This window comes from Thyridium curvatum (assembly GCF_004353045.1).
Source record: "Thyridium curvatum strain D216 chromosome Unknown NODE_80_length_188492_cov_79.389520, whole genome shotgun sequence".
In the NCBI taxonomy this organism is placed as follows: Eukaryota; Fungi; Ascomycota; class Sordariomycetes; order Thyridiales; family Thyridiaceae; genus Thyridium; species Thyridium curvatum.
Genome location: NW_022156835.1, coordinates 1 through 21,568, shown reverse-complemented (window position 1 = coordinate 21,568; position 21,568 = coordinate 1). Strand labels below are relative to the sequence as shown.

The 21,568-nt window shown below is 52.4% G+C and overlaps 8 protein-coding genes across 8 annotated transcripts; 4 read left to right on the top strand and 4 right to left on the bottom strand.

The window, feature by feature from the left end:
* Positions 1–1,119: 1,119 nt before the first annotated feature.
* Positions 1,120–1,731, bottom strand: E0L32_010167 (uncharacterized protein; the record flags this gene model as incomplete). Its single annotated transcript, XM_031132755.1, has 1 exon — positions 1,120–1,731. One exon carries the CDS (start codon positions 1,729–1,731, stop codon positions 1,120–1,122), a length of 612 nt encoding a protein of 203 aa, XP_030989811.1.
* Positions 1,732–3,963: 2,232 nt separating this feature from the next.
* E0L32_010166 (uncharacterized protein) lies at positions 3,964–5,739 on the top strand (the record flags this gene model as incomplete). Its single annotated transcript, XM_031132754.1, has 2 exons — positions 3,964–4,101; positions 4,261–5,739. The coding sequence occupies 2 exons, from the start codon at positions 3,964–3,966 to the stop codon at positions 5,737–5,739; spliced, it is 1,617 nt and encodes a 538-aa protein (XP_030989810.1).
* Positions 5,740–6,673: 934 nt separating this feature from the next.
* Positions 6,674–7,177, bottom strand: E0L32_010165 (uncharacterized protein; the record flags this gene model as incomplete). The annotated part of the gene is made up of 1 exon (XM_031132753.1): positions 6,674–7,177. The coding sequence occupies one exon, from the start codon at positions 7,175–7,177 to the stop codon at positions 6,674–6,676; it is 504 nt and encodes a 167-aa protein (XP_030989809.1).
* A 651-nt stretch (positions 7,178–7,828) lies between these two features.
* On the top strand, positions 7,829–8,662 carry E0L32_010164 (uncharacterized protein; the record flags this gene model as incomplete). The annotated part of the gene is made up of 1 exon (XM_031132752.1): positions 7,829–8,662. The coding sequence occupies one exon, from the start codon at positions 7,829–7,831 to the stop codon at positions 8,660–8,662; it is 834 nt and encodes a 277-aa protein (XP_030989808.1).
* Positions 8,663–9,572: 910 nt separating this feature from the next.
* E0L32_010163 (uncharacterized protein) lies at positions 9,573–13,934 on the top strand (the record flags this gene model as incomplete). The annotated part of the gene is made up of 1 exon (XM_031132750.1): positions 9,573–13,934. The coding sequence occupies one exon, from the start codon at positions 9,573–9,575 to the stop codon at positions 13,932–13,934; it is 4,362 nt and encodes a 1,453-aa protein (XP_030989807.1).
* Positions 13,935–14,529: 595 nt separating this feature from the next.
* On the top strand, positions 14,530–15,065 carry E0L32_010162 (uncharacterized protein; the record flags this gene model as incomplete). The annotated part of the gene is made up of 3 exons (XM_031132749.1): positions 14,530–14,793; positions 14,854–14,974; positions 15,034–15,065. The coding sequence occupies 3 exons, from the start codon at positions 14,530–14,532 to the stop codon at positions 15,063–15,065; spliced, it is 417 nt and encodes a 138-aa protein (XP_030989806.1).
* A 107-nt stretch (positions 15,066–15,172) lies between these two features.
* On the bottom strand, positions 15,173–15,913 carry E0L32_010161 (uncharacterized protein; the record flags this gene model as incomplete). The annotated part of the gene is made up of 1 exon (XM_031132748.1): positions 15,173–15,913. The coding sequence occupies one exon, from the start codon at positions 15,911–15,913 to the stop codon at positions 15,173–15,175; it is 741 nt and encodes a 246-aa protein (XP_030989805.1).
* A 2,770-nt stretch (positions 15,914–18,683) lies between these two features.
* E0L32_010160 (uncharacterized protein) lies at positions 18,684–20,005 on the bottom strand (the record flags this gene model as incomplete). Its single annotated transcript, XM_031132747.1, has 6 exons — positions 18,684–19,113; positions 19,177–19,317; positions 19,377–19,433; positions 19,496–19,644; positions 19,734–19,845; positions 19,923–20,005. The coding sequence occupies 6 exons, from the start codon at positions 20,003–20,005 to the stop codon at positions 18,684–18,686; spliced, it is 972 nt and encodes a 323-aa protein (XP_030989804.1).
* Between the last annotated feature and the right edge of the window lie 1,563 nt (positions 20,006–21,568).

Below are 21,568 nucleotides of genomic sequence, written 5' to 3'. Positions count from 1 at the left end.
CCTCAGGGGCAATAAAGCATGGTCTACCAAGCCAGCGGCAGAAGTCAAGGTGAAGCGAGCGCACTCTTCGAGGCTCCTTGTGGTACCCTCTTGAAAAGGGGAGGGTCACTACTCGGATGAAGAGCACCAACCTTGGAAGAGGTCCAAGATCCCGACTTAAAAGTATTGCTGGTCCGCCGAAGAAGACGAGATCCGCGACGGATTGTCTACTTTAGAACAGCATCCCCATCACTCTAGCCACTACATGGATATATACATTCGCAAGGAATTTGTTCCACTTCGCATGTCTGAACTATCGGCCGAATCTCTCTGCGTATGTAGGTCAGGGATACTACTTGTGCTCACTATAGTTGGCGGAAGTTCTCAGGAGTTAACCGGATGCTAAGAATGCGCATCTTTAGTCTTAAGGTTATTCCACTACCCAAAATCGATAGGTTTGATGGATACCTCACCAAGTACTTCCGTTGACAGCCTGCTAACTAATGTGACCATCACTTGCCTGGGCAAATGTCAGGCCTCAGGAATTTGGGTGGAGTTAGTTCATCAAGCTGACATTTCCAAGCCAAGAAATATGCGGCTTTGCCTTGAACCCTTCTGACAGCCGGATATAGCCCGAGACTACCAATAGTGGAATCGCCTCATCCCTAATCGGTTGTCAGGAAGACCCACTCTATCAATCCTCAGAATCCTCATATTTCATACTGCCAAGTTGAGTGAATTCTCGACACATCATAATTGAAGGGGCTGAAAGAGGATACAAACCCCCACAAGTGAGGTCTATACTCGGCCGAATAGGTGATAGGGGCCCAACGCGATCAGCAAGACCCATTGATGGACCCGAGGAAACCGCCCTTGCATGCGGCTAATGACCACTTGCTACCACTTGCCAAGCACACCTAGTGAAATGCATATCTCACTTATGCACATATCAGGATGCAGATTTACGCGAGACCATTACAAATTAATTATTGATCTATCATCTTCCTCCTGTCTCTGTGAGTTTGGTTGTTTTGACATCTTAGGTTCTTCTAGCGCCTACAGCTTCAACACATCTTTCCCTCTCATCCATCTCCTTTCCTAATACTCTTCCTGGTTTCTCTATATATGACCACGAAGTGATCATAGGAAAAAGTTTCCGAGAACAAGAACAACTGCTATGCTACTACCAAGGTACGTTGCGCGCAATGGACTAGTACCTGCAGTCACCACAGTGGCCGGAGTGGTCGAGCTCCCGGGAACAACTGCCGGAGAGGTGGAGTCACCGCCGTTTGGCGCTGCACTATTCTGTGTTGGCTTGGGACCAGGAGCCGCGGGGGCACCAGGAGCGCCGGGGTTCGCCGGAGACTGAGGATTCGCGGGGTTGCCGCCAGGACTTGGACCTCCAGAGCCCCCTGGAGCCCCAGTGGGTATGGTGATGGGCTTGGACAATGTCGACGTTCCCGCCGGCCCCTGGCACACAACAGTGGCGGTAGCCAAGTCTGTTGGAAGCCCAGTCGCCGGCTTGGTTTGGGCGTGCGGATCAGGACATGCCTCAATGACGACGCACGCTTGTGGCGGCTCGCTCCAGGTAATGGTGTATGTCCGGACTGGAGGACCGCTCGGCGGTGTTGAGATGACCAGTGGAGGGAAAGTGACGGTGGTGGTGCAGTCAGGGTTGACGGCATCAACCTCTCTGAGCCCGAGCCCGAGCACAAAAGCAGGGAGAACAGTTGCAATGAAGAAGGTCTTCATGGTGTACGACCTGTTCTGGAGAGAAATTGGGAGATGATAGAGTGCAGAGGTGTGATGTGTAAAATGTCAAGAACCCTACAGTGAGCTGGCAGTCTCCGACTTATGAATGCTTACGGCAATCAGTCTTAACGATGTGCTATGTCAGTCGGTGTGGAGTGTTTCTGTTGACTGACTTCATCCTCTTTTAGGATTCCTTGATAAGTCTCACATTCTGTTAACCTTAACATCCACAAGGATCTTGTCACGACTTAATTTTGTGAGAGCGCCGACATGAATTTGAAGTTGTCTCACAAGAATCCACAAACAAGCCGACACCAGACGCAAATCGAGATAGGGGCAGCTGAATATACGCATCACAGCATCAACACTGAATCATGTACAGCGAATGGTGGCTACATCAACTCGCATTCAGCGTCTGATTTGAGTCTCTTGAGTGAGATTTGACTTTCCGCCTGTGGAACATGTTTGAGAGGGCGTTGCTGGATAGCAGTCTTCCAGTCTACCGGCTTCAACGGCTCAAGCGTGGAGCATGTGCGGGGCAAGTTCGTCGATGATGCCCTCAAGGGGGGGTATTACGGCGCTCTGGCATGAATCAAAATCAGCTCAAACTGGGTCATTAATATGTAGATCTCGAAACATATAGCATCAGAACCATTGCTTCATGTAGGGTGGCCCATACTTCTAATCAAGACGAAAGTAAACATCGGATGGGACGGCAGCAGAGACTAATGCAACGATGAGAAGAAGGATCTCGTGCAAGTAGCTCGGGTCGAATCAAACTGCACATGAAGCACTGTGTAACTCATCGTAGAGATAGCTACATAGCTAGATCTGGATAAAATCAGCTCTCGGAACATGCCAGCCCCTAATCCAATTGTGACTAGCTGGGTTGATCGACGACCCCCCCTAGCCGCCTCGGGGGATGGCGTTCTAGGCAAACGCAAGCGTCCGATCTTTCAGCTTTGACGGAACACACTAAGGAGTTTGGTGCTTTCTTGTAAGACATGGTTCCTGTGCCCTTCCCTCCTGAGTGGTTAATCGATCTCCCGTTTTTGGAAGTCAGCGGTATGCTCTAATTATTCCGCGTCATAAATGTAGCCAAAGAGTTTTGAGGTGGAGTACAGGGCTGGAAAGGTGGGTTATCGATAGCACGAGAATATCACGAGAATATCACGAGCCAGGCGTAGAAAATACGGCCCAGAGCTGCAATACGATGACTAGGCCCCTCCTTGGAGTATGCAGCACCGCATTAGGAGATCGTCTCGGAGGATAGAAAGAAGCAGGCGAAGTATACCCGTCGACTGTAGTATTTAAATCGGCTTCTTTGGGCTGGACCGCGAGTCTTTGAATTCAGGAATTGTAGACTATTTGCAGATAATTACCATATACCATTCTATTAATGTCTTGGTCCCTCATTTTCAGTACACCGTACTCACTAGTTGAGGATGTTGATGTCCATGATTCGAACATGCTGGGGCAAGCACGCAGACTCAGATCTTATTCCCAAATCGACTGGTAGGCTGATTCCAAGACAACGACACCTACCCACTGTATTCTTAGCGCCCATACGACAGAGATGAAAAAAAGGAAGGCATTCGGCTGTTCCGGGTGTATTGCCTCAGGTGGGTAGGGATCAACAGGACAAGTCATGGAGCGTTGTCCAACAGCACCACAAAATTTGCTGTTCCTGGCATAGCTCAGAATTTCTGACCTCAGACACTGACCTGAAGAGGCTGGGGACGAACTCAATTCAGCATCATGGGGTTGAGACTTCGGCTAGACATCTCAAGAAGAATGAAAATCACTCACAGCTCCGCAGAGTGTCGCCTATTCTGAGTCAACGAAAAGCTACGATGACAGAAGAAGTTCGATCTCAGAGAATACGAAGGACAGTCCAACTGTAGCTGGCTTGTTTTATTTTCCAAGTTTTCGGCTGTTCTGACAACATTCCGAGTGTAACTTGAGTCAAGCCTTTTGATCTTGTCTTCAGATAACCTCTGTGCTAGACACTTTTGGTGGGTCAAAACAGGTCCTCCGTGGATCTCCAACCAAAAAGACCTGCGATTCAGGCTCTGAGTCAATATGATAGTTCAAAAAGCTCCTTAAAATGCGTTGTGTATAAGTCCTGATGATTTTCCGCTCTTCAATCTTTGTCGTCCATCTTATTAATGGACCTGAAGCTATCAGACGAGTTTTGTTTTGCTAATCCCCTGGCCTTCTTCGCGTACAACAATGCGCTCTCCTACCTTTCTCAAGGCACTTGCAGTGGCCTCTGCATATGCCGTTGGCTCTGATGCAGGAGACTGCGTCTGTCCTGTTGATGGAGTGATGATGGTTGGCGTACAGGAGATCCAATACGTTCAGAATGGAGTAACTTCGACAGCAACCAGCACAATGAGCTGGCAAGTCCACAGCTATAACCTCCTCCGTGTACTTCAAAACCAGCCTTACTGACCAATCATCTATAGGTATACTCCTGAAGCCTGCGTGCCATCGGGACCTCCAGACACAGCCACAACTATAACGCAGACTTGTACTGGGACGGAGCGTTGTGTGCCCACCACGATCCCACCGGCTCCGAACTGCGTCCACCCATGTACTACTACTGTGATCACGACTGTACCCGGACCTAGCCCTACATCTCCACCAGATCAGATCACTACCACGACACAGACCTGTACTGGCACAGAACGTTGTCTCCCTACCACCATCTTTCCGCCACCAGATTGTGTCCGCCCATGCACCACAACCGTAATCACTACCGTCCATGGACCCCCAAGTTCAGTGTCGCCGCCCCCCGACACTGTCATCACTTCAACGCATGTCTGCACTGACAATGAGCCATGCGTTGCAACGACCATCCCACCGGCACCTGATTGCACTCACCTGTGCACGACGACAGTTGTCACTACGGTGTCTTCATCTACGCCACCTCCTGACACTGTCGTCACGTCAGTCAGTACATGTTCGGGTACGGAGCCTTGCGTCGCAACAACCATCCCGCCCGCCTCCGACTGCATCCCTCCGTGTACCACAACAGTCATCACCCCTACTTCGCCTCCTCCTGATACTATTATCACGTCAACAAGTACTTGTTCCGGTACAGGGCCCTGTGTTGCAACAACAATTCCGCCAGCTTCCGACTGTGTGCATCCCTGTACCACGACTGTCATCACGCCTACCTCGCCTCCACCCAATACTGTCATCACGTCGACAAGCACGTGTTCTGGGACAGCGGCTTGTGTGCCAACAACTATTCCACCAGCTTCAGACTGTACGGCCCCGTGCACGACTACGGTTATCACCCCTGTCCCAAGTCCCACCCCGACACCGCCGACGAACGCATGCTACTTCCCACCGGGTACTTGCGGTACAAGTGGTTTGTCTCTGGACCTCTATGCCAACTCGGTCTCGAACACTGAGGGCTACGGTGTCAGCGACGGAACAAGCGGCGTCGGCCCGGACTATTACCTGGGCCAGCCGTCGCTGGCTCAGGGCAGTACCGACAACCTGGCAGTACCGGGTGGAGAGAACAATGACCAGTCTGGACCCGATGTCGTTCTGCAGCCTAGTGGGCAAAACTTCCAGTATCATCCCGGTTTGACGAAATCGTATGGAGGAATGACTTTCAATGCCAACAACTTCACCATCCTCTTCACTGGCTACTTCGTCCCGAACGTTTCCGGTACCTATCAGTTCTGTACATCTGCGGACAACCGAAACGAGTTGTACATCGGATCCGACTCAGCGTTCCCATGTGGTGACGCGTCCAACGGCGCAACCCCGAGAGGGGCCGCTTCTTTCGACAGCTACTGGTTTGGTAGGGACAACGCGGAAAAGTGTGCCAGCGTGCAGATGGAAGCTGGATTCTACTATCCTTTGCGGTCGGTCTACGGCAACTGGGGCACGCCTTCGAGCATGCAAATCAATATTCGAGGCCCCAATGATAACTCAGCATCGACTGATGTCGCGGGGAGAGTCTCTCCAAACAGCTGTGCCTTAGCCTAAGGGTCAGTGATGAGATCGCATCTCACAGCTCTGTTGTCCAGGGCGTCCATTCAGCACAGCTAATATGAAGAGCCAATCCCATTGAATCTTGTTCGACCCCAAGATAGTTTGGATGTCAATTGTTCAGAGAATGCATCTACCAACTTCCATTTCTCCGATATCATAATCATTACTTTATTCATTTATTAATTCTACACTATCTTAACATGTTCTTCTAAGAAATTGGGTTGCTAAGTTACAGAGTTGTGGGGACGAGAAGAACAATGCTGGAATTTGGCAACTTCTCAGAGGTTACATGTCATCTAAAGAAGTGTCAGAAGACAGAGGTGCTGATAGCGTCTATTGTGTCCTTGTTAAAAGTTTTCTCGGCTTCAGTCGAAGGCAATTCCTCACCTTGACACTCCACCAGCTAGAAATCGGTAGATACACTAGATATACAGATATTATCTGCCCTCATCCGGCGACTCTCATTGTAGCAGCCGGGAAAGACGAGCTAGAACCTTCCAATTTAACGATATCGCAGGACGGGTGATATAACTATTTTATTTCCTTCGTCTCCAGGTTCCCTCGGCACCCCTTAGGCTTTGATACATACATAATAGCCCAAGTACAAATTCGTGCATTCTGAATTGACGCCCGTGTTCCAAGAGAGGAATTGGCTGAATGTAATGCCGGCGTTTGTATAGATGGCCCAGCACGTATCACCAGACTTGACCAGGTAGTATGTTTTGCAACTAGAAATAGTACCGGGCATCTGGGGTGTAGGGCCTGACGAGGGCGGCTGTGTTGGTTGGGACGAGCCAGCCGTGGTCGTGGCCGCGCCCGATACGTGTACACATATGTAGTATCCAAGCCAAAGGTTTGTGCAGTCTGTTTGTGGAAATGTCAGCTTCAAAACAAGACTTGATACCTGACTAACAAGATGTCGAAAGTTTCACGAACCCGTGTTAATCTCGCTGTTCCAGTTCTTGAGTTGGGCTGTGCTGATGCCGAACTTGGAAGAAATGATGTCACACTGGTCTCCAGATGACACTTTGTAGAACTTATCGCAGTTGGCTGCGACTCCAGGCATAGTGGGAGAGTTGCTCGGCGCGGCTGGGCTCGTTGTTGACGTTGTGGGAGGCGCAGTTGTGGATGGCTTGGAGGTGGTGATGGGAGGTCGCGTAGTCGTAGTTGGTTCGGGGTCCGAGTTGACGGTGCCGATCACGCAATACGACCTGGAGCCGTCCAACCCAGGGCACTGCACACCGGGGTTCAATTTCTTTAGATCATCGACAGACAGGCCCCAGCTACTCGCAAAGCTTTCGCACGTGTCGCCGCTGACAGGCTCCGTGGAAAAGTCGCAAACAATGGCGCGGGGCGTGAGGTCCACGGCTTTAGCAAAGACTATGCTGGGAACGAGCCCGGCAACCACGAGGTACATCATCTTTGGTGACATGTCTACTGCATCCAGAGAAAGACGTTGGAAAAAGCTTGAGTGAAAGAAGCCTGGACTAAATGCACTGGAATAGTCCAAAGCTCGTACGTCTTATAACCAATTCAAACAGCCTGGCGATGAAGTCGAGAATGTGTCAACAAGGTCATGCGATGCCAGGGACCTGGAGATCACCGAATACTCCTCTCAACTGACTTTAAGATGCACCCGGCGACATCAGTGGAGAATACGACATTGTCTATTGCTAAGTGCATATGCTCATTTCGGTTCTGCGCGTATAACCATTGGGACAAAGGCTTGCGATGGCCAAGATCTCGAGTGATACAGCTGGTAGGGATGATTAATTATGTGGAGAGGTTTACCCAAGTGAGGTCTTCCATCCAATTTGTCCATTTCGGGACCCAACACAATCACGGCTAACGCGGCCAGTCAGCGCACACGGATGAAACGCTGCGGCAAAGTTCAAATGCAGGTGTGCCGCCCAAACGGATCCCTTTTCTTCTTTATATTAATCCTACCAACCCAAACACCTGTCCCTGACTGTCATTTCTTTTGTTCCTTCGTCAGCATTGAACTTACAACGTTGACATCCATGCCAATACGACCTGCTGTCACCAGACCAGAAAATAATCTCAATCTTTTATCCGCGTCAGCATGCACGCTCCCACCGGAGTCACTCGGGCCTTCTTCGTCGGGGTGGTGACAATCGTTGCTGCCTTCGCCGCCCTCGCCGATGCTGCGAACGACCCTCTCGGCACCGTGGAAGTGGACTTGATTTTCCCGCGCAACGAGACGTACGCGCCCTCGCCGGTCCTACCTCTCGTCTTCGCTTTTCGCAATGCCAAGCCGGGAGTACTGCTCAGTCCGCGGATCACATTCACCATATGGGACAGGGACAATATGAGCAACGCCGTCGTGGGCGAGTCCTTGGAGGTTGACAAAGCCAACATGTCCACCAACGATCCTTACTTTCTCTATCTTGGCTCCACCAAGTTCAATGTAGAGGGCAAGTGGCAGCTCACCTGGACCCTGGTTTGGTACAGCTGCAAGGACGAGCGGGGGAACGGCATCGCCACCAATCTCACGGATAATAGCATGATCTTCAGCACCAAAAACGCAGCGCCGCAGGTAGATCTCGTCGCGGCTAGCAACGACGACAAATGCTCAAGCAGTACAAACGTCGCTCTCGACATCACCGGCACCGCGAGCGTCCCCAACACCGTACAATGGCCCGGTGGCGAGACGTGTGCGGTAGTGGCAGGCTCTGAGACCCAGCCGGATCCGTGTCGAGTAAAGGTAGACTCTGCCGCGGCCTCGAGCATGTCTGCATCTATGACTGCGCAGATATGCGACGGCTTGGCGCCACCGGCCGCGGTCGGCTGTCCACCCAAGGACGACAACAAGAAGAATAGCGCCCAGCGTTTGCTCGTCGGGGTCATCGCGTGCGTGGGCGCCGGACTTGGGGCTGCACTTTACCTGCTGATGTGATCCATCGTCTGCAGTATCTAGGCAGAATAATTAATCAAATCAACCTTAAATCTTGGCGCAGGGGATTGTGTCCGCGAGTTGGATCTTTGAGTGTCCTATAGGCAACTCGCTAACTTGGGGGTTACTCCACCACACACATAGTTGTTGGTCGCTTGTGGCAGGGCGTATTCATTTACCATTCAGCAACAGGCTAAATTATGCTTGAAACACTGCGCCTCGGGTTCTCGTCCTATTGGTGGGAGCCCTGTTAGCGGCTTACGGGCATTCCTGTCAGGGTTTCATGTCAGCTCACCAGATTGGCAGCCCATGAGTATCTCCTGGGGACCGGATCGGCCCCAAAGTGTTGGTTGGGTTTCAATGGTGCGACGCAACTCCTACTACGACCTGCTACACCGGGGACCACTTCATTGCGATATTAGAGTCTTATTGCAGGCTATTCTTGCCCCTGCATGGGTTCGCACCAACAGCATCATCCATGCCTGCAGAGAAGCCTGTCATACGTTCGGCGACGACGGCGTCTCACGCGGCGCAGCATCTCGTTTCCGCGCTGCTATCGCAAGGATTTATACAACATAGAAAAATCCTGAGCGGCCTTTGGGTTACACCAAATATCCTTGTTCTTTCTGGTTGGGCCGAATTGTAAATTGCGCTTATGTCAAAATCTCAAAGAGATTGACATGAACACATTCGGCAACAAGAGAGTCGTTGGAACGGGTGAAGAGAAAGGGGAAAGAAGAGCAAGCTCAACGAAACATTAGAAACAATACCAATCTTTGATTTCAACCACTTCGTATAAAGCAGCATCCTCGTCTTGGGCCAATACTAGGAGAGACCAGCTCAAGTAACTCTTCGTATGAGTTTGTCCCTCGAGTACTTGCCACTAGGTTTCCTCCAAGGCCGACAAACAAGTATGTTAGTTCTATTGTGGCCCAAGCTCGCCCTTGGCATCATTGGGCTGTTCCTCTCTGCCGATGGAGCTTCGGCACAATCTGGGTTCAGACTCGCATCCAGCCCAGCCTATCGCGATGTTGAGGTCTGCCCCAATCGCTGCTTCGTTTCCGGTCCCAGCACAGGGAACTGGTCAGTTCATCCAGATTTCAAACAGATCAAGAAATGTAAACAGTCAATGTTTTACGATTTTTCTCTCTATGATCCGGTTGACGACGAGGAAAGCACACACCGCATTCATGCTTGCTCGTCATTTGGTCCCGACTTCTCGGTACTTCCTGCCACGAAGTCTCAGACAGAAGTGTTAGGGTCTGTCAATGTAGACTTTGAGATGGGATGGTGGAACGAGGGGTTTGGTTTGGCAGCGTCGGGCATTCGCTCCCTCATGAAGCAGCTGCGAACATACCTAGAGCAGGGCTACGGCACCACGGACAGACCTTTCATCATGTTTGCCCAATCTGGCCAAGCTACTGTCGGTCTTTATATCGGCCAGGGTCTGCTGTACCATGGCCTGGCCAGCAGTGCTCTCAAGACCTTTCAAAACAGGCTTGTGAGCTTCAACACCTCGACACCGAGCTTGGCGATGCAGCTTTGTGGACCGAGATATGACAGCAGCCATGTCTTTGGTATTATGGCTACTAGTAACGGCTCCTTCTCTGCAATCCAGGACGCCATCAAAGGGTGGAACAACGCGTCTTGCTTGTCATTTTCGGAATCCGACCGACTTGCTGGCGAGGTTGAGTTAACCACTCCGTTGGTGCAAGCCAATGGATCCACCAACTCAACGGTAGCTGCGAGATTTTTCAGCCGCCTGCACAGCCGTGCTGACTGTAAAACCGTCCAGGTTGAGTCAGGCGACAGCTGCGCCAAGCTGGCCTCCAAGTGTGGTATTTCGGCAGCCGACTTCACCAAGTACAACTCTGCGTCCAGTTTCTGCTCGACTTTGAAGCCGAAACAGCACGTTTGTTGCTCGAGCGGAAGCCTCCCAGACTTCAGTCCCAGCCCCAACCCGGATGGCTCATGCCATTCGTACCAAGTCAAGCCTAATGACAACTGCGATGACCTAGCCGCCCAGTTCAGTCTCACGAGACAGAAGCTTGAGGACTTCAATAAGAAGACCTGGGGATGGAACGGCTGTCAGTTGTTATTTATCGACACCATCATGTGCCTAAGTAAGGGCACACCGCCCTTTCCGGCCGAAATCGCCAACGCGGTATGTGGTCCACAGAAGCCCGGTAGCAAGCCGCCGACCGACGGATCGGATATCGCCAAGCTCAACCCTTGCCCTCTGAATGCTTGCTGCAATATATGGGGTCAGTGTGGCATCACGAGAGACTTCTGTATCGATACCAACACAGGAGCCCCAGGAACCGCCAAGCCGGGCACCTACGGCTGCATCTCCAATTGTGGGATGGACGTGGTCAAGGGCGACGGAGGTGGCTCGATCAGGGTTGGATATTTCGAAGGTTACGGCATGGGACGCGATTGCCTATACCAAGATGCTTCTCAGATCGATAGTTCGGCGTATACCCATATACACTTCGCTTTCGGAACGTTGACAGCCGACTACGAAGTTCAGACGGGCGACGAATTGTCCTCCTATCAGTTTTCACAGTTCAAGCTCATCAAAAATGCCAGAAAGGTCCTCTCCTTCGGTGGTTGGGATTTCTCAACATTTCCCGCGACTTATGCCATCTTCCGAAACGGCGTGACGCCAGCCAACCGCCTGAAGATGGCTACAAATATTGCCAACTTCATCAAGAAGCATAATCTGGACGGTGTCGACATCGACTGGGAATATCCCGGCGCTCCTGATCTGCCCGGCATCCCTCCAGCTAGCAAAGACGACGGGCCCAACTACTTGGCTTTCTTGGTGATCTTGAAGAACCTTCTACCAGGGAAATCCGTCTCTATTGCCGCTCCCTCGTCATACTGGTATTTGAAGCAATACCCGATCAAGGAGATCGGCAAAGTGGTTGATTACATAGTCTATATGACCTATGATCTCCACGGCCAATGGGATGCAGACAACGCCAACTCGCAGGAGGCATGCGACACGGGAAAGTGCCTTCGGAGCCAGGTCAACTTGACCGAGACTAAGCAGTCATTGGCCATGATTACTAAGGCTGGTGTCCCAGGGTCTAAGGTTATTGTTGGCGTCACTAGTTATGGGCGGTCGTTCAAAATGGCCGAGGCGGGATGCTGGGGACCGAATTGCCAGTTCATTGGTGATAGACTCAACTCCCAAGCAACCAAAGGTGTCTGCACGGGCACAGCTGGGTATATTGCTGACGCTGAGATTGCCGAGATTATGAATGACAAGCGCCGTGTCGGCCGCGTTACAACTAGCTTCCTGGACCCAACTAGCAACAGCGATATCCTCGTCTACGACGACAATCAATGGGTATCGTACATGAGTGCCAGCACCAAAAAGACACGAACGTCACTATACACTGCCTGGGGCATGGGAGGCACGACCGATTGGGCCACCGACCTACAAAAGTACCATGATGTGCCCCATCCAGCATCAAGCTGGGCGGTTTTCAAAGAGCGTGCCCAGAACGGAGAGAACCCCAAGTCCGATGATTCTCGAAATGGAGGCTGGACTGATCTAAACTGTGATGACGAGTATGTCAATCATAAGAATCAGTATTCGGCTCAAGAACGCTGGAAAGGACTGAAAGCGGCCGAGGCGTGGCGAGATGTTAGGAGAATCTACGAAGACACCGACCGAAACACCGGCATAACCTTCATCAGCTCCGTGCTACAGACACTGAAGGCCGAAACAGGCTCGGCCGAGTGCGGAAGCGTGCTCCCAAGCGGCTGCCAAGCTATCGGCTGTCCCCAGGGTGCGAATGGGCCCCTGTCGGGACCTGCAGCCGAGCTCATCTGGAACGCATTAACCACAATCCACAACATGCACGCCGCTTATCATCAAACATTATTCAATGCGGTTGCCCTCAGCGCCACGGCCCTTGACAACCTGGAAGATAATTTTGCCCCCATTCCACCGGAGCCTGACAACACATGGCTTCTGCTTGTCATTGATCTCGTCACGCTTGGTACACTCTCTGCTGCCGGGCCATTCTTCAATACTTTCCTGAAGAGCCTACCATACTTTGCTAAAGCGGCCGGGTCCACCCTCGACAACGCCAAGGACACGACCATGACCATAATTGGGCAGAGTACAACGATAGCCAAAGACATGTTGGCCGATCCGAAAGGGAGCGACTGGAAACCAGAGAATCAGAGAGCGTTCTCCAACTTTATGGGTCAAGTTGTCAACGGGTGGGCCAATGTTACAGCCAAAGCCCTCGAAGAGCTATTCAGAGGCACACCAGAGGCACTCGACAGAATAGAAAAAGCGATAGCTGACGGTAAGCTCAACGACGGCAGCGGCCAGCAGGCAGCGGGCACTGCAGACGAGCCCACTCTGCGAGCCAATATTCAAAAGTCCTTCTTTGCGTACGCCATACCCGCCCTCTGGAAGGTCTCCAGTGCCTGGGCTTTCGTCGTCGACTCGGGCTTCGGATGCAACGTAGACAAACCCCTCAAGAAGTACCTCGACGACAAGACGATGGACGCCACGGGCTACTGCTTCGAAGGAAATATGTACTACCTCGTACGTGTAGAAGGCAATGCTCAAGACTGCGGCGAGGGCGGCTGCTTGGACAGGATGTTCTCTACGCCACCGGGTCTCGACTCCCTGGACGGGACCAACTTTGGGGGCGTCACGAAGGAGATTCTGATCAAAGGCTCGGTGCGTACGTACATCCAGAACGGCAAGAAGAACGGCGGCGGGGGCGCGGATGTCGGCAACCGAGGCACCATCAACGACCTGCTCGACGTGGACGTCACGACGCCCGGGTTCATCCGCCTGCCCGTGTGCAGCCCTGAGCGCGCGTTCCAGTCATGGGATACGTCGAGCCTGGGGTCCAGCCCGAATTTCCCGTGCGATATCCCCCCGGGCAAGGACGAGTGTGGTGAGTCGTCGTTTGAGAACCAGTCGAGCGACGCCTCCCCGAGTGTCAGCGACTGTCTCCAGATAATCAAGAACATTGAGGGCGACGGCACCACCGAGTGGACGACGCAGGTCGTTGGCAAGCGGCAGCGCGAGATCGCCAAGTATGGAAGTTGCCAATTTGGCGTCGAGGCGACCGAGGTCAACGGCAACGTGGAGTTCTATGTCGGCGGCCAGGACGTCATCGACATCATCAACGAGTCGATCAAGCGATTTGGCGGGAGCGGCAAGGTGGGAGCAAAGGGAGACATGAAATGCAATGGCAACATCAAGAAGCAAGGTGTCAAGTGGGGACTGTATTAGGACTTGATATTTTCGTATCATATTCTCTTGTCAATTATTCGATTCTTCATCTATTATGGTGTCTATACATTAAGCCAGCACGCGCCTTGACAGGCGACTTTCACGCGAACTGAGGCTATCATCATAATCGTCCTCCCTAGACGCGTCTAATTACTCCTTCGCTCCCCGCCGCGACAGCCAGCCTTGCAGTACACCATGAATGCTCGGCGCAGTGAATTAGATATTCGGCATGCAATGTGATAGATTTCCGTGGCCTCCCTGGGATTCGTGATGTGGTGCAGGTGTAGGTATAGGAGAATTGGAGTCGGTGACACGTGAAATTACCGATGACATCATGGCACAGGCGGAATCATGATGGGATCACGTCACCCCATGCACAGCAGAGCATACTCGGACAAGGTTTCTGGGTCCTAAAAGGTTGTAATCGACTGGAAACAAAGTATCATCTTTGCAGGGCACCGCACCTTTCTCTCTCGTATGAGAACCCTATTGATGCTTCCCCGCTGTGTCGAAGACCCTTTCCCCCTTGATCATACAGGGTCCTATCATTCTACTAGCATTTCCTAGAAAGACCGGCTAGCGTTTCACTGCTGCGATGTCTGCAATGAAAGTCCGCGGCAGGTGCACTTGCAACGCGCTACGTTACAGCGTCTCACTTGAGAATGCGGACGCGGGTCGAACATCACTCTGTCATTGCTCAAGCTGTCGTCGGGCTTTTGGCACGCCTTTTGGGACTACCACAAAGGTGCCGCTTGACGGTTTCAAATACGAGCAAGGCAAACCCAAGCTCTACAAGCAAGACAACGGCGTGATTAGGGAGTTTTGTGACAACTGTGGCGTCTTCATCTGCGAATATGGTGTAAGTTCAACGCTTCAGGTCCTCGCGCTACATGCCCTCACCGCGTGCTGACCTCACCAGGAACAAGCAGCAGACAAGTTCCGGTACATCATGTGGGGAACTATGGATGAGCCAGAGAAGTTACCGCCCAAGGGAGAGTTCTTCTGCAAATCAAGGGCTTCTTGGATGCCCGAAATCCCAGGTGAGTACGTTCTTGGTCTGGTTGAAGCTGACTAACATATTCACTGACTGTTGGAATAGACGTTTTTCACAAGCAGGAGATCAAGCAATGACTTTAATGCCTGGCCAAATTTGATGGCGTGCGCGGGGAGAAAATAATAATCAAGTCAAATGAGCTACATGTATGAATCGACTCTGCTTTTCAAAGACCCGAGTTATCTCATGCGCTTCCTGGCTTCCTAGCATAAACAAACAGATGTGGTTCCTCCCAGACATCTTCAGCGTTACAAATGCCTGCCTCCGCAGCCTTGGGCAAGAACTTGGTCACCTTCTCATGCTCAACCTTGAATCCAACTCTGCGTATCCACTGAACGGCGGTCTTGGGTGGCAAGCTCGAGACCACCACGGGCCTGCCCATCCACTTGAGTTGCATGTTCTCTCCATCCACCGGAACTGTGGAGAAAACAAACAAGCCGCCAGGCTTAAGCACACGGTAGATGCCAGCGATAAATGAACGAATCTCATCTTGAGTGACATCAGCAATAAGGCTGAAGTACACCGTAACGGCGTCGAGTGAGTGCGGCGACGTGCGATCGAGCCAGTCACGCACGTCGACCTGCTCAAAGCGAGCTTCTGGGACGCGCTCGCGTGCTGCTTCGATCATGGCAGCAGATATGTCGATGCCCAAGACATCGTGACCGGCAGCGGCGAGCGTACTGCATGCCGGCCGGCCAGTTCCGCAGCCGACGTCAACGATGTTGGCACGGGTGCGGCCACTCCTGGAGAGCTCACGTATGAGCCATTGAAGAGAAGAGGCCTGCTCGGGGAGACCGGCAAAGGCGTCTTCATAGGCCGAGCCGACGCTGTCAAAGACTTCCTCTGCTGTGAGAGGCCTCTCTGCCATTGGGGCTCCGTGAGAAGAGGAAGGAGGTGTATTCACAGTAGCTGTTGCAGCCGCCATAGTGTTCTTGAGGTACTGATGTTTGAAGATAGAGAAAGCAGTGAATGGAGAATAGGACAAACAGAAGAGTTTGTGAGCTGGTAAAATTTTGATAACAAGAAAGCAGTTCGAACAGGTGGATTTATGTCTCAGACCGGCAAGCCCTCGTGGAGGATCGTAGGCTCAGGCATGGCAATAGGTTGCACGACCTCAAATCGGTCGTTTTCGTGCTCTTAAATACACATGGCAAAATGCAACTCGGACACACTGCTGTGCAATGCCAAGATTGAGAAAGAAAGAGGTACCTGTATGCCAGGGTGAAAATACTGCGTTCGTATTGGTTCCGTGATGGTCGCGCCATGCTGCACTTGCGGACATAACGGGCTGAGAGGGAGGGGTCATGGGCCGTTTGGAAGGATCACTCCCGCATTGCTTTTCTCTACCCGCCCCAGATGGTGTTCTGAGCACTTTCACGCATGTGGCCAAGGCCCTGTCCAGCAATCCGGGTGGGCTCTCATTTCTCAGCTCAGATGCCGGTGGAATATGCATGCGTGGATCTGTCAGTTGTGATCGACGGCCAGCATGTTGGTTGGTTCCCTTGCTTACCTTGCGCCTGACCCTCCGTCGCTTAGGTTGCCAGATGTCTCAGAACCACGTTCTCAACAATGCAAGGGAAGAAAGAAGGAAATATCGCAGGGCCCCTCCGACAATGCCCGAGTTGCTTGCCCCATTGGCAAATCGGCTCTTGAGTTCAACTCAAGAGGCAGGTAACTGCTAATGCAAGGGGGGAAAGTGCAGTTATGACGACTGTGAACTCTTCGCATCATGACATGAGAGCAGAGGGGATCTCACCAAGGTCATGGCTAAGAGATCGGTACTTCCGAGACTCAATGTCTCACCCAAGACGCACGAGTACGGCGATCTCTTCCCGGGCCCATATTCATCTCAACATGTGGGCGGCCTGGCCCCCGACACGGCAGCATGTAGCCATGCAGAGCCGACTGAATTGCAGACGCACGGCCTGGCCTCCTTGGTCTGCTCATCTTTGGGAGGATCCGTCTCGATACCACATCTGGCGGAGATGCGGATAGGACGAACATTAGTCTTAGCAGCCCGATTCTCGGCCCTGCACGCATGAGACACACTTGCCAAGAGTGTAAGGTCGATACGTTTCGGACATTTTCAGGATGCATCGTGGTTCCCGCCATTGCACGACATACTCCACGCCCCCCCCCCCGGATTGGCATGGCTTTGGTACTTCTCTCGGAGTACGTACTATGATAAGTAAGTTTAGAGGTGGTCGCTCTCAACATTGAAGCAAGCTGGTTATTTGGTTCAGGGGGATTTACTTGGTTCAGGGGGATTCACGAACAATGACATCAAATGCTTACCCCTAAAGGAGTTCCTTTGGGCGATACATGTTGAGGATAGATGCGACGTTCGAACCCAGCTTCAAACATTCTTTTTTTGCTTTTCTTTTCTTGGTGTTGAAACTGTCTTCTTATCCTATCAACTTCAAGCTGGTTCTCAAGAACGGCTCGCCCTCTCCTAAACCGCGTTCTGATGATGACAGTATCCGATAGCGCAAGGACCGGATCTTCTGTAGCCATTGATCACACAGTCTTCGAAGCTTGTGGCTGGCTATCTGAACAAGCCTGACAGGGGATTACTAGTCTGTAAGGCAGGCTTCTGGGCTGTCGCCCACGCGGCCCGAATGTAATACAATTCTGTCGCTGAGCCGGCGCCAAGGATGTTGCAGCTAGTTGGCGAGTCAGATTCAATAAACTCGGCGCTCGGGAGGGGGGGGGGGGGGGGGGGGGGGGGGGTTATACATTACAAATGCAGTGTTTAAAACGTGTTATCTAGGGCCGGCCTCCTTTCCCGCGCCTCATACCCTCTCCCTCAACCCATGCTACCTATGGCCCCCAAATTATCCAGGTGACCGCCCCCTCCAACCCCTTTTGTGATGCTGCAGTCTGCAGTCATCTGTGGAGGCCGTGGGAGGCCTGAACGATGTACATGCATGATGCATGTATGTATGTATGTATGGTCTGTATGTATGTATGTATGTATCGAGGCCACCGGTACAGTCCGTAGTACTGCCTGCATTTCCCAAGTCCACATTCGTGAAAGTATGTCTCAGTTTCTGAATGGCATAGCAGAATGCTGGCTGGGCACCTCTGCTCTTGCCATTTCCCCTGCTGTTCAGACCGCCAAAGGCTGGAAAGCAAGGACCCCCGCGAAAAGCAACACACATCTTCTCACTGTCCAGAAAGGGAGTCAATCAAGGCCTCGCTTATCAAGGCCTCAAACTAAGAAAAAAAGAGGTGCAGACCGGGCTCCTGACCCGGGACCGAGAGCACGCCATGCAATATGTAAATCGTATCGTAACGCCCCCGTCCGCAACCTGGATGTGGAAGTGCGGTGTGATCCAACCCGGCCCATGTTTCCCATGCCCTCTGCCAACGGACGGACCATCACCACCAGCGGTTTGTCCGTCCCACCCGGCTGTTCTTTTCCCTTCTCGACAAAGATGTCATGTCCCTAATAGGAGCAAACTCCACATAGCATCGCTTTTATAACGCTGATATAAATGCTCGACGTGAATACAGTGAAGTAGAAAGACAGAAGCGCATCAAAGCATCGCTGGTCGGTGATGCCGGATATAATAACAGAAGCCCAGAATCTTTGGCCCGAGATGCCCTACCTCCGCCGAGCCGTCCATACGTATCTGCGAAACATTAATCCTGTATCCCAAACAGGTAGAAGTAAGGAAGTCGCATGTCCCAACTTACAAGTTGCAGTAGCCGTGATTACGGCGAAGGCTCACTTCAGAGATCACCTTGTCGGTGACGGCCTTCACCTCTTCCGGTGACATCCTCTTGTAGCGGCAGAAGGGAGCCAGACTGAGCGCCTCGATGCCCTTTTTGAGGCCGAGGAAGAAGAATCGACCAGCTGGCCTATCAGCGAGGTCCCCTTCCCACCCATTGAACGGCACTTTGATGATCTCCTCGGTGATGTCGACCAGTCCCGCTTCAGCCATGAGCTGCCTCTGCCTAGGTGGGTCGAACCTCATGGGGCGCCCGGTTTCGTCCATGACGCCCATGAGCTCGTGAGCCCAGGTTCTGACAGCTGCGTTCTCCGCCAGAGTTCCATCGTCACATCGCGGGGTCCAGTCGATCTCGACGTGCTCGAGCCGACCCTCGCCCGGTAGTAGATGTCTATCATGATTCGTGTTAGGAGTCAATGTTCTACGGAAGATCAAAGAGTCATTCTTGTGTTACCTTGTGACTTCGTGGTAAAATTGGTCCCAGCGGGCGATGCTGCCCATCATGGCTCTGACATGGATCATATCCCACCCGGTCTCACCCAGAGACCAAGGCGCTTCCATGTCTGACTGCAAAAAGCGAGCATTCGCAGGTATGCTGTTGGAATTCAATTAGTCAACGAAGGTGTCATTCAAGGAACAAGAGGTCGGACAGACAGGTTGGGTTGCATCATGGTCAGGTCGGTGCCGGTGAGGAGTGCATTCTGGTACGTGCTGATGAGTCGGTCAGCATTAGGGTCCAACACAAGGTGACGAAGGAAGCAGGGGACACCTACTCTGCCATCTGGATGGCCCAGATTCCTGTACCAGTTCCGGCATCCAATATCCTCACTTGACGATCTCGAGCTAGTGGTGCGCTGTGTAGGTGACCTTTTCGGGCCTCGAAATACATTCTGTGGAAGACATCGAGCCTGTCACGCTCCTCCTACGCATGGAGACACTTGAGTCAGTAAAGATAGAGTGACATGATACGCCCCTCGCAGCGACGAGATGAGTCTGACAAAGGACACTGACCTCGTCGCAGGGAAACATGTACTGGCCCCTTTTGTAACTTGGATAATAGCGCCCATTCTCCAAATACTCTCCAGTCACTGGCGCTTCCACTGATTGGCTACCAGGACTGGTACTGCGCCGTTGAAAAGAGTCAGTGTCAGTTTCTGGCTCGGGCAAAGTAGATATGTGAAGAGATAAGATATAGCTTACGGGTTGTATGTCGACATGATGTTTCTCGGGTTGTTATCGGTGCCTCCTATGAGATCGAATGCTGCCTTGGCCCAGGGAGCCATTGGGTTAGTCGTGAATATTCATGAGACAGAAAAAGCAAGTGCTGCGAGATGGAAAGGGAAACGAGGGCATTCAAGGAGAGGCGCACGGAGTTTGAGACATCTCAAAGTGCAGCAAGACCGCACTCGAAGTCGTGGCAATGAGCTCTCGTCCAAAACAACCAAAGGCAGAGAATTTGAACACTAATAACAGAAATCAGGAACTGACTGGAGACGTAGAGCCAATGTTGGAGCGAGCAGATGGCCTGGTGCTGATGGCGACAAGTCGTCACTGCTGATGGCAGGACAAGGTCAGAAAGTGTGCTTCTTCACTATCCTGCAGCTTGCAGTGTGTGAGCAAGGTGTGCTGTGGTATAATGGGTATATATGGCTGGATGAAGGTCCCCAGTTGAGAGCACTTGCAAGCACAGAGCCAAAGGAAGAGGCAAGCAAGGGCCCAGACAAAGTCGAGCCAACACGGAGCTTTAAAGACGGCCCCTCAAGTCGCGAATCGGCAATGTTTAGAGATAAGACGTGGCTGTTATAAACAACCAAGCAGCGTGGATGACGGTGCAGTGGAGATGTGAGGAGTGGGTCGTCGACAGCCTTTTCTCGAGGTCTTGATCCAACTATGGATGCAAGTCCGGGTTCGTGTCGGGCTGAGGGCCAGAGGGGCCAGCGAAGAGAGACCAAGGACGGATGAGGGAAGCCCATGGGAACGGCCAGGGACCAGAGGAGAGCACACTTGGGCTCTGTCATGATCGACCAGCAAGACTGGGCAGCTGGCAATGGCTTTCGGAACCCCCTCCAACTCTCATCTCTCAGACGCCGTTTCCTGCTCCAGAGCCCTCTTCACAGCTTCTTTTTCTCGTCCCCTGGAAAACGAAACCCCATATCGAGATCCACAGTGAAAGGTCCAAAAACGGATCAAATTGCATGTCACTCACCTGATTGCAGACTACCCCTCGGCGAGTCACAGGCTGGCCGGTGGCCTGTCCAGGCTGGATTTGACTTCGTATGCGATGTGATGGGATGCGGTGACGGCCAGGTGGCTAGGGGTCTCGGGTCCCGACGTACACCATACAAGTGCTGGCGGGTCACAACTGGGCTTGGTATAAGAGCCCGTGAGGATTCGGATGAGGCGTGTGAAGAGGGTATAAAAACCGGCGGTGAGGGGAATTGCTTTCGAGGACTCGAAGGCTCTCATTCAAAGTGAAACAGTCAAAGCTCGAGGTTGAAGATGAGGGTCGGACGTTGAAGTTGTTCGTTCCAGAGGAGGAGAAGAGCGAACGGATTGGAGCGGCCAAACGAGTGGAATGGATGGCGAACAGCCACGCCACGGCGAATCAAGCAGCAACAAGGAAAAAAGACAAGGTAGATCCGGTGGAGGAGTAGGAGGAGGAGGAAGAAGTGGACTCAGTGCTGGCTGGTCGACGGGACAGGGACAGGGAACAAGGATGTGCAGTGCCAGGGCCCCCGGTTTGGGTTTTGGAGGGTGCGGGCGGCGCGCGACGGCAACAGGGGTTTCTGGATGTCCAGCGCCAGAACTGGCCGGGGGGGGGGGGGGGGGGGGGGGGGGGGGGGGGG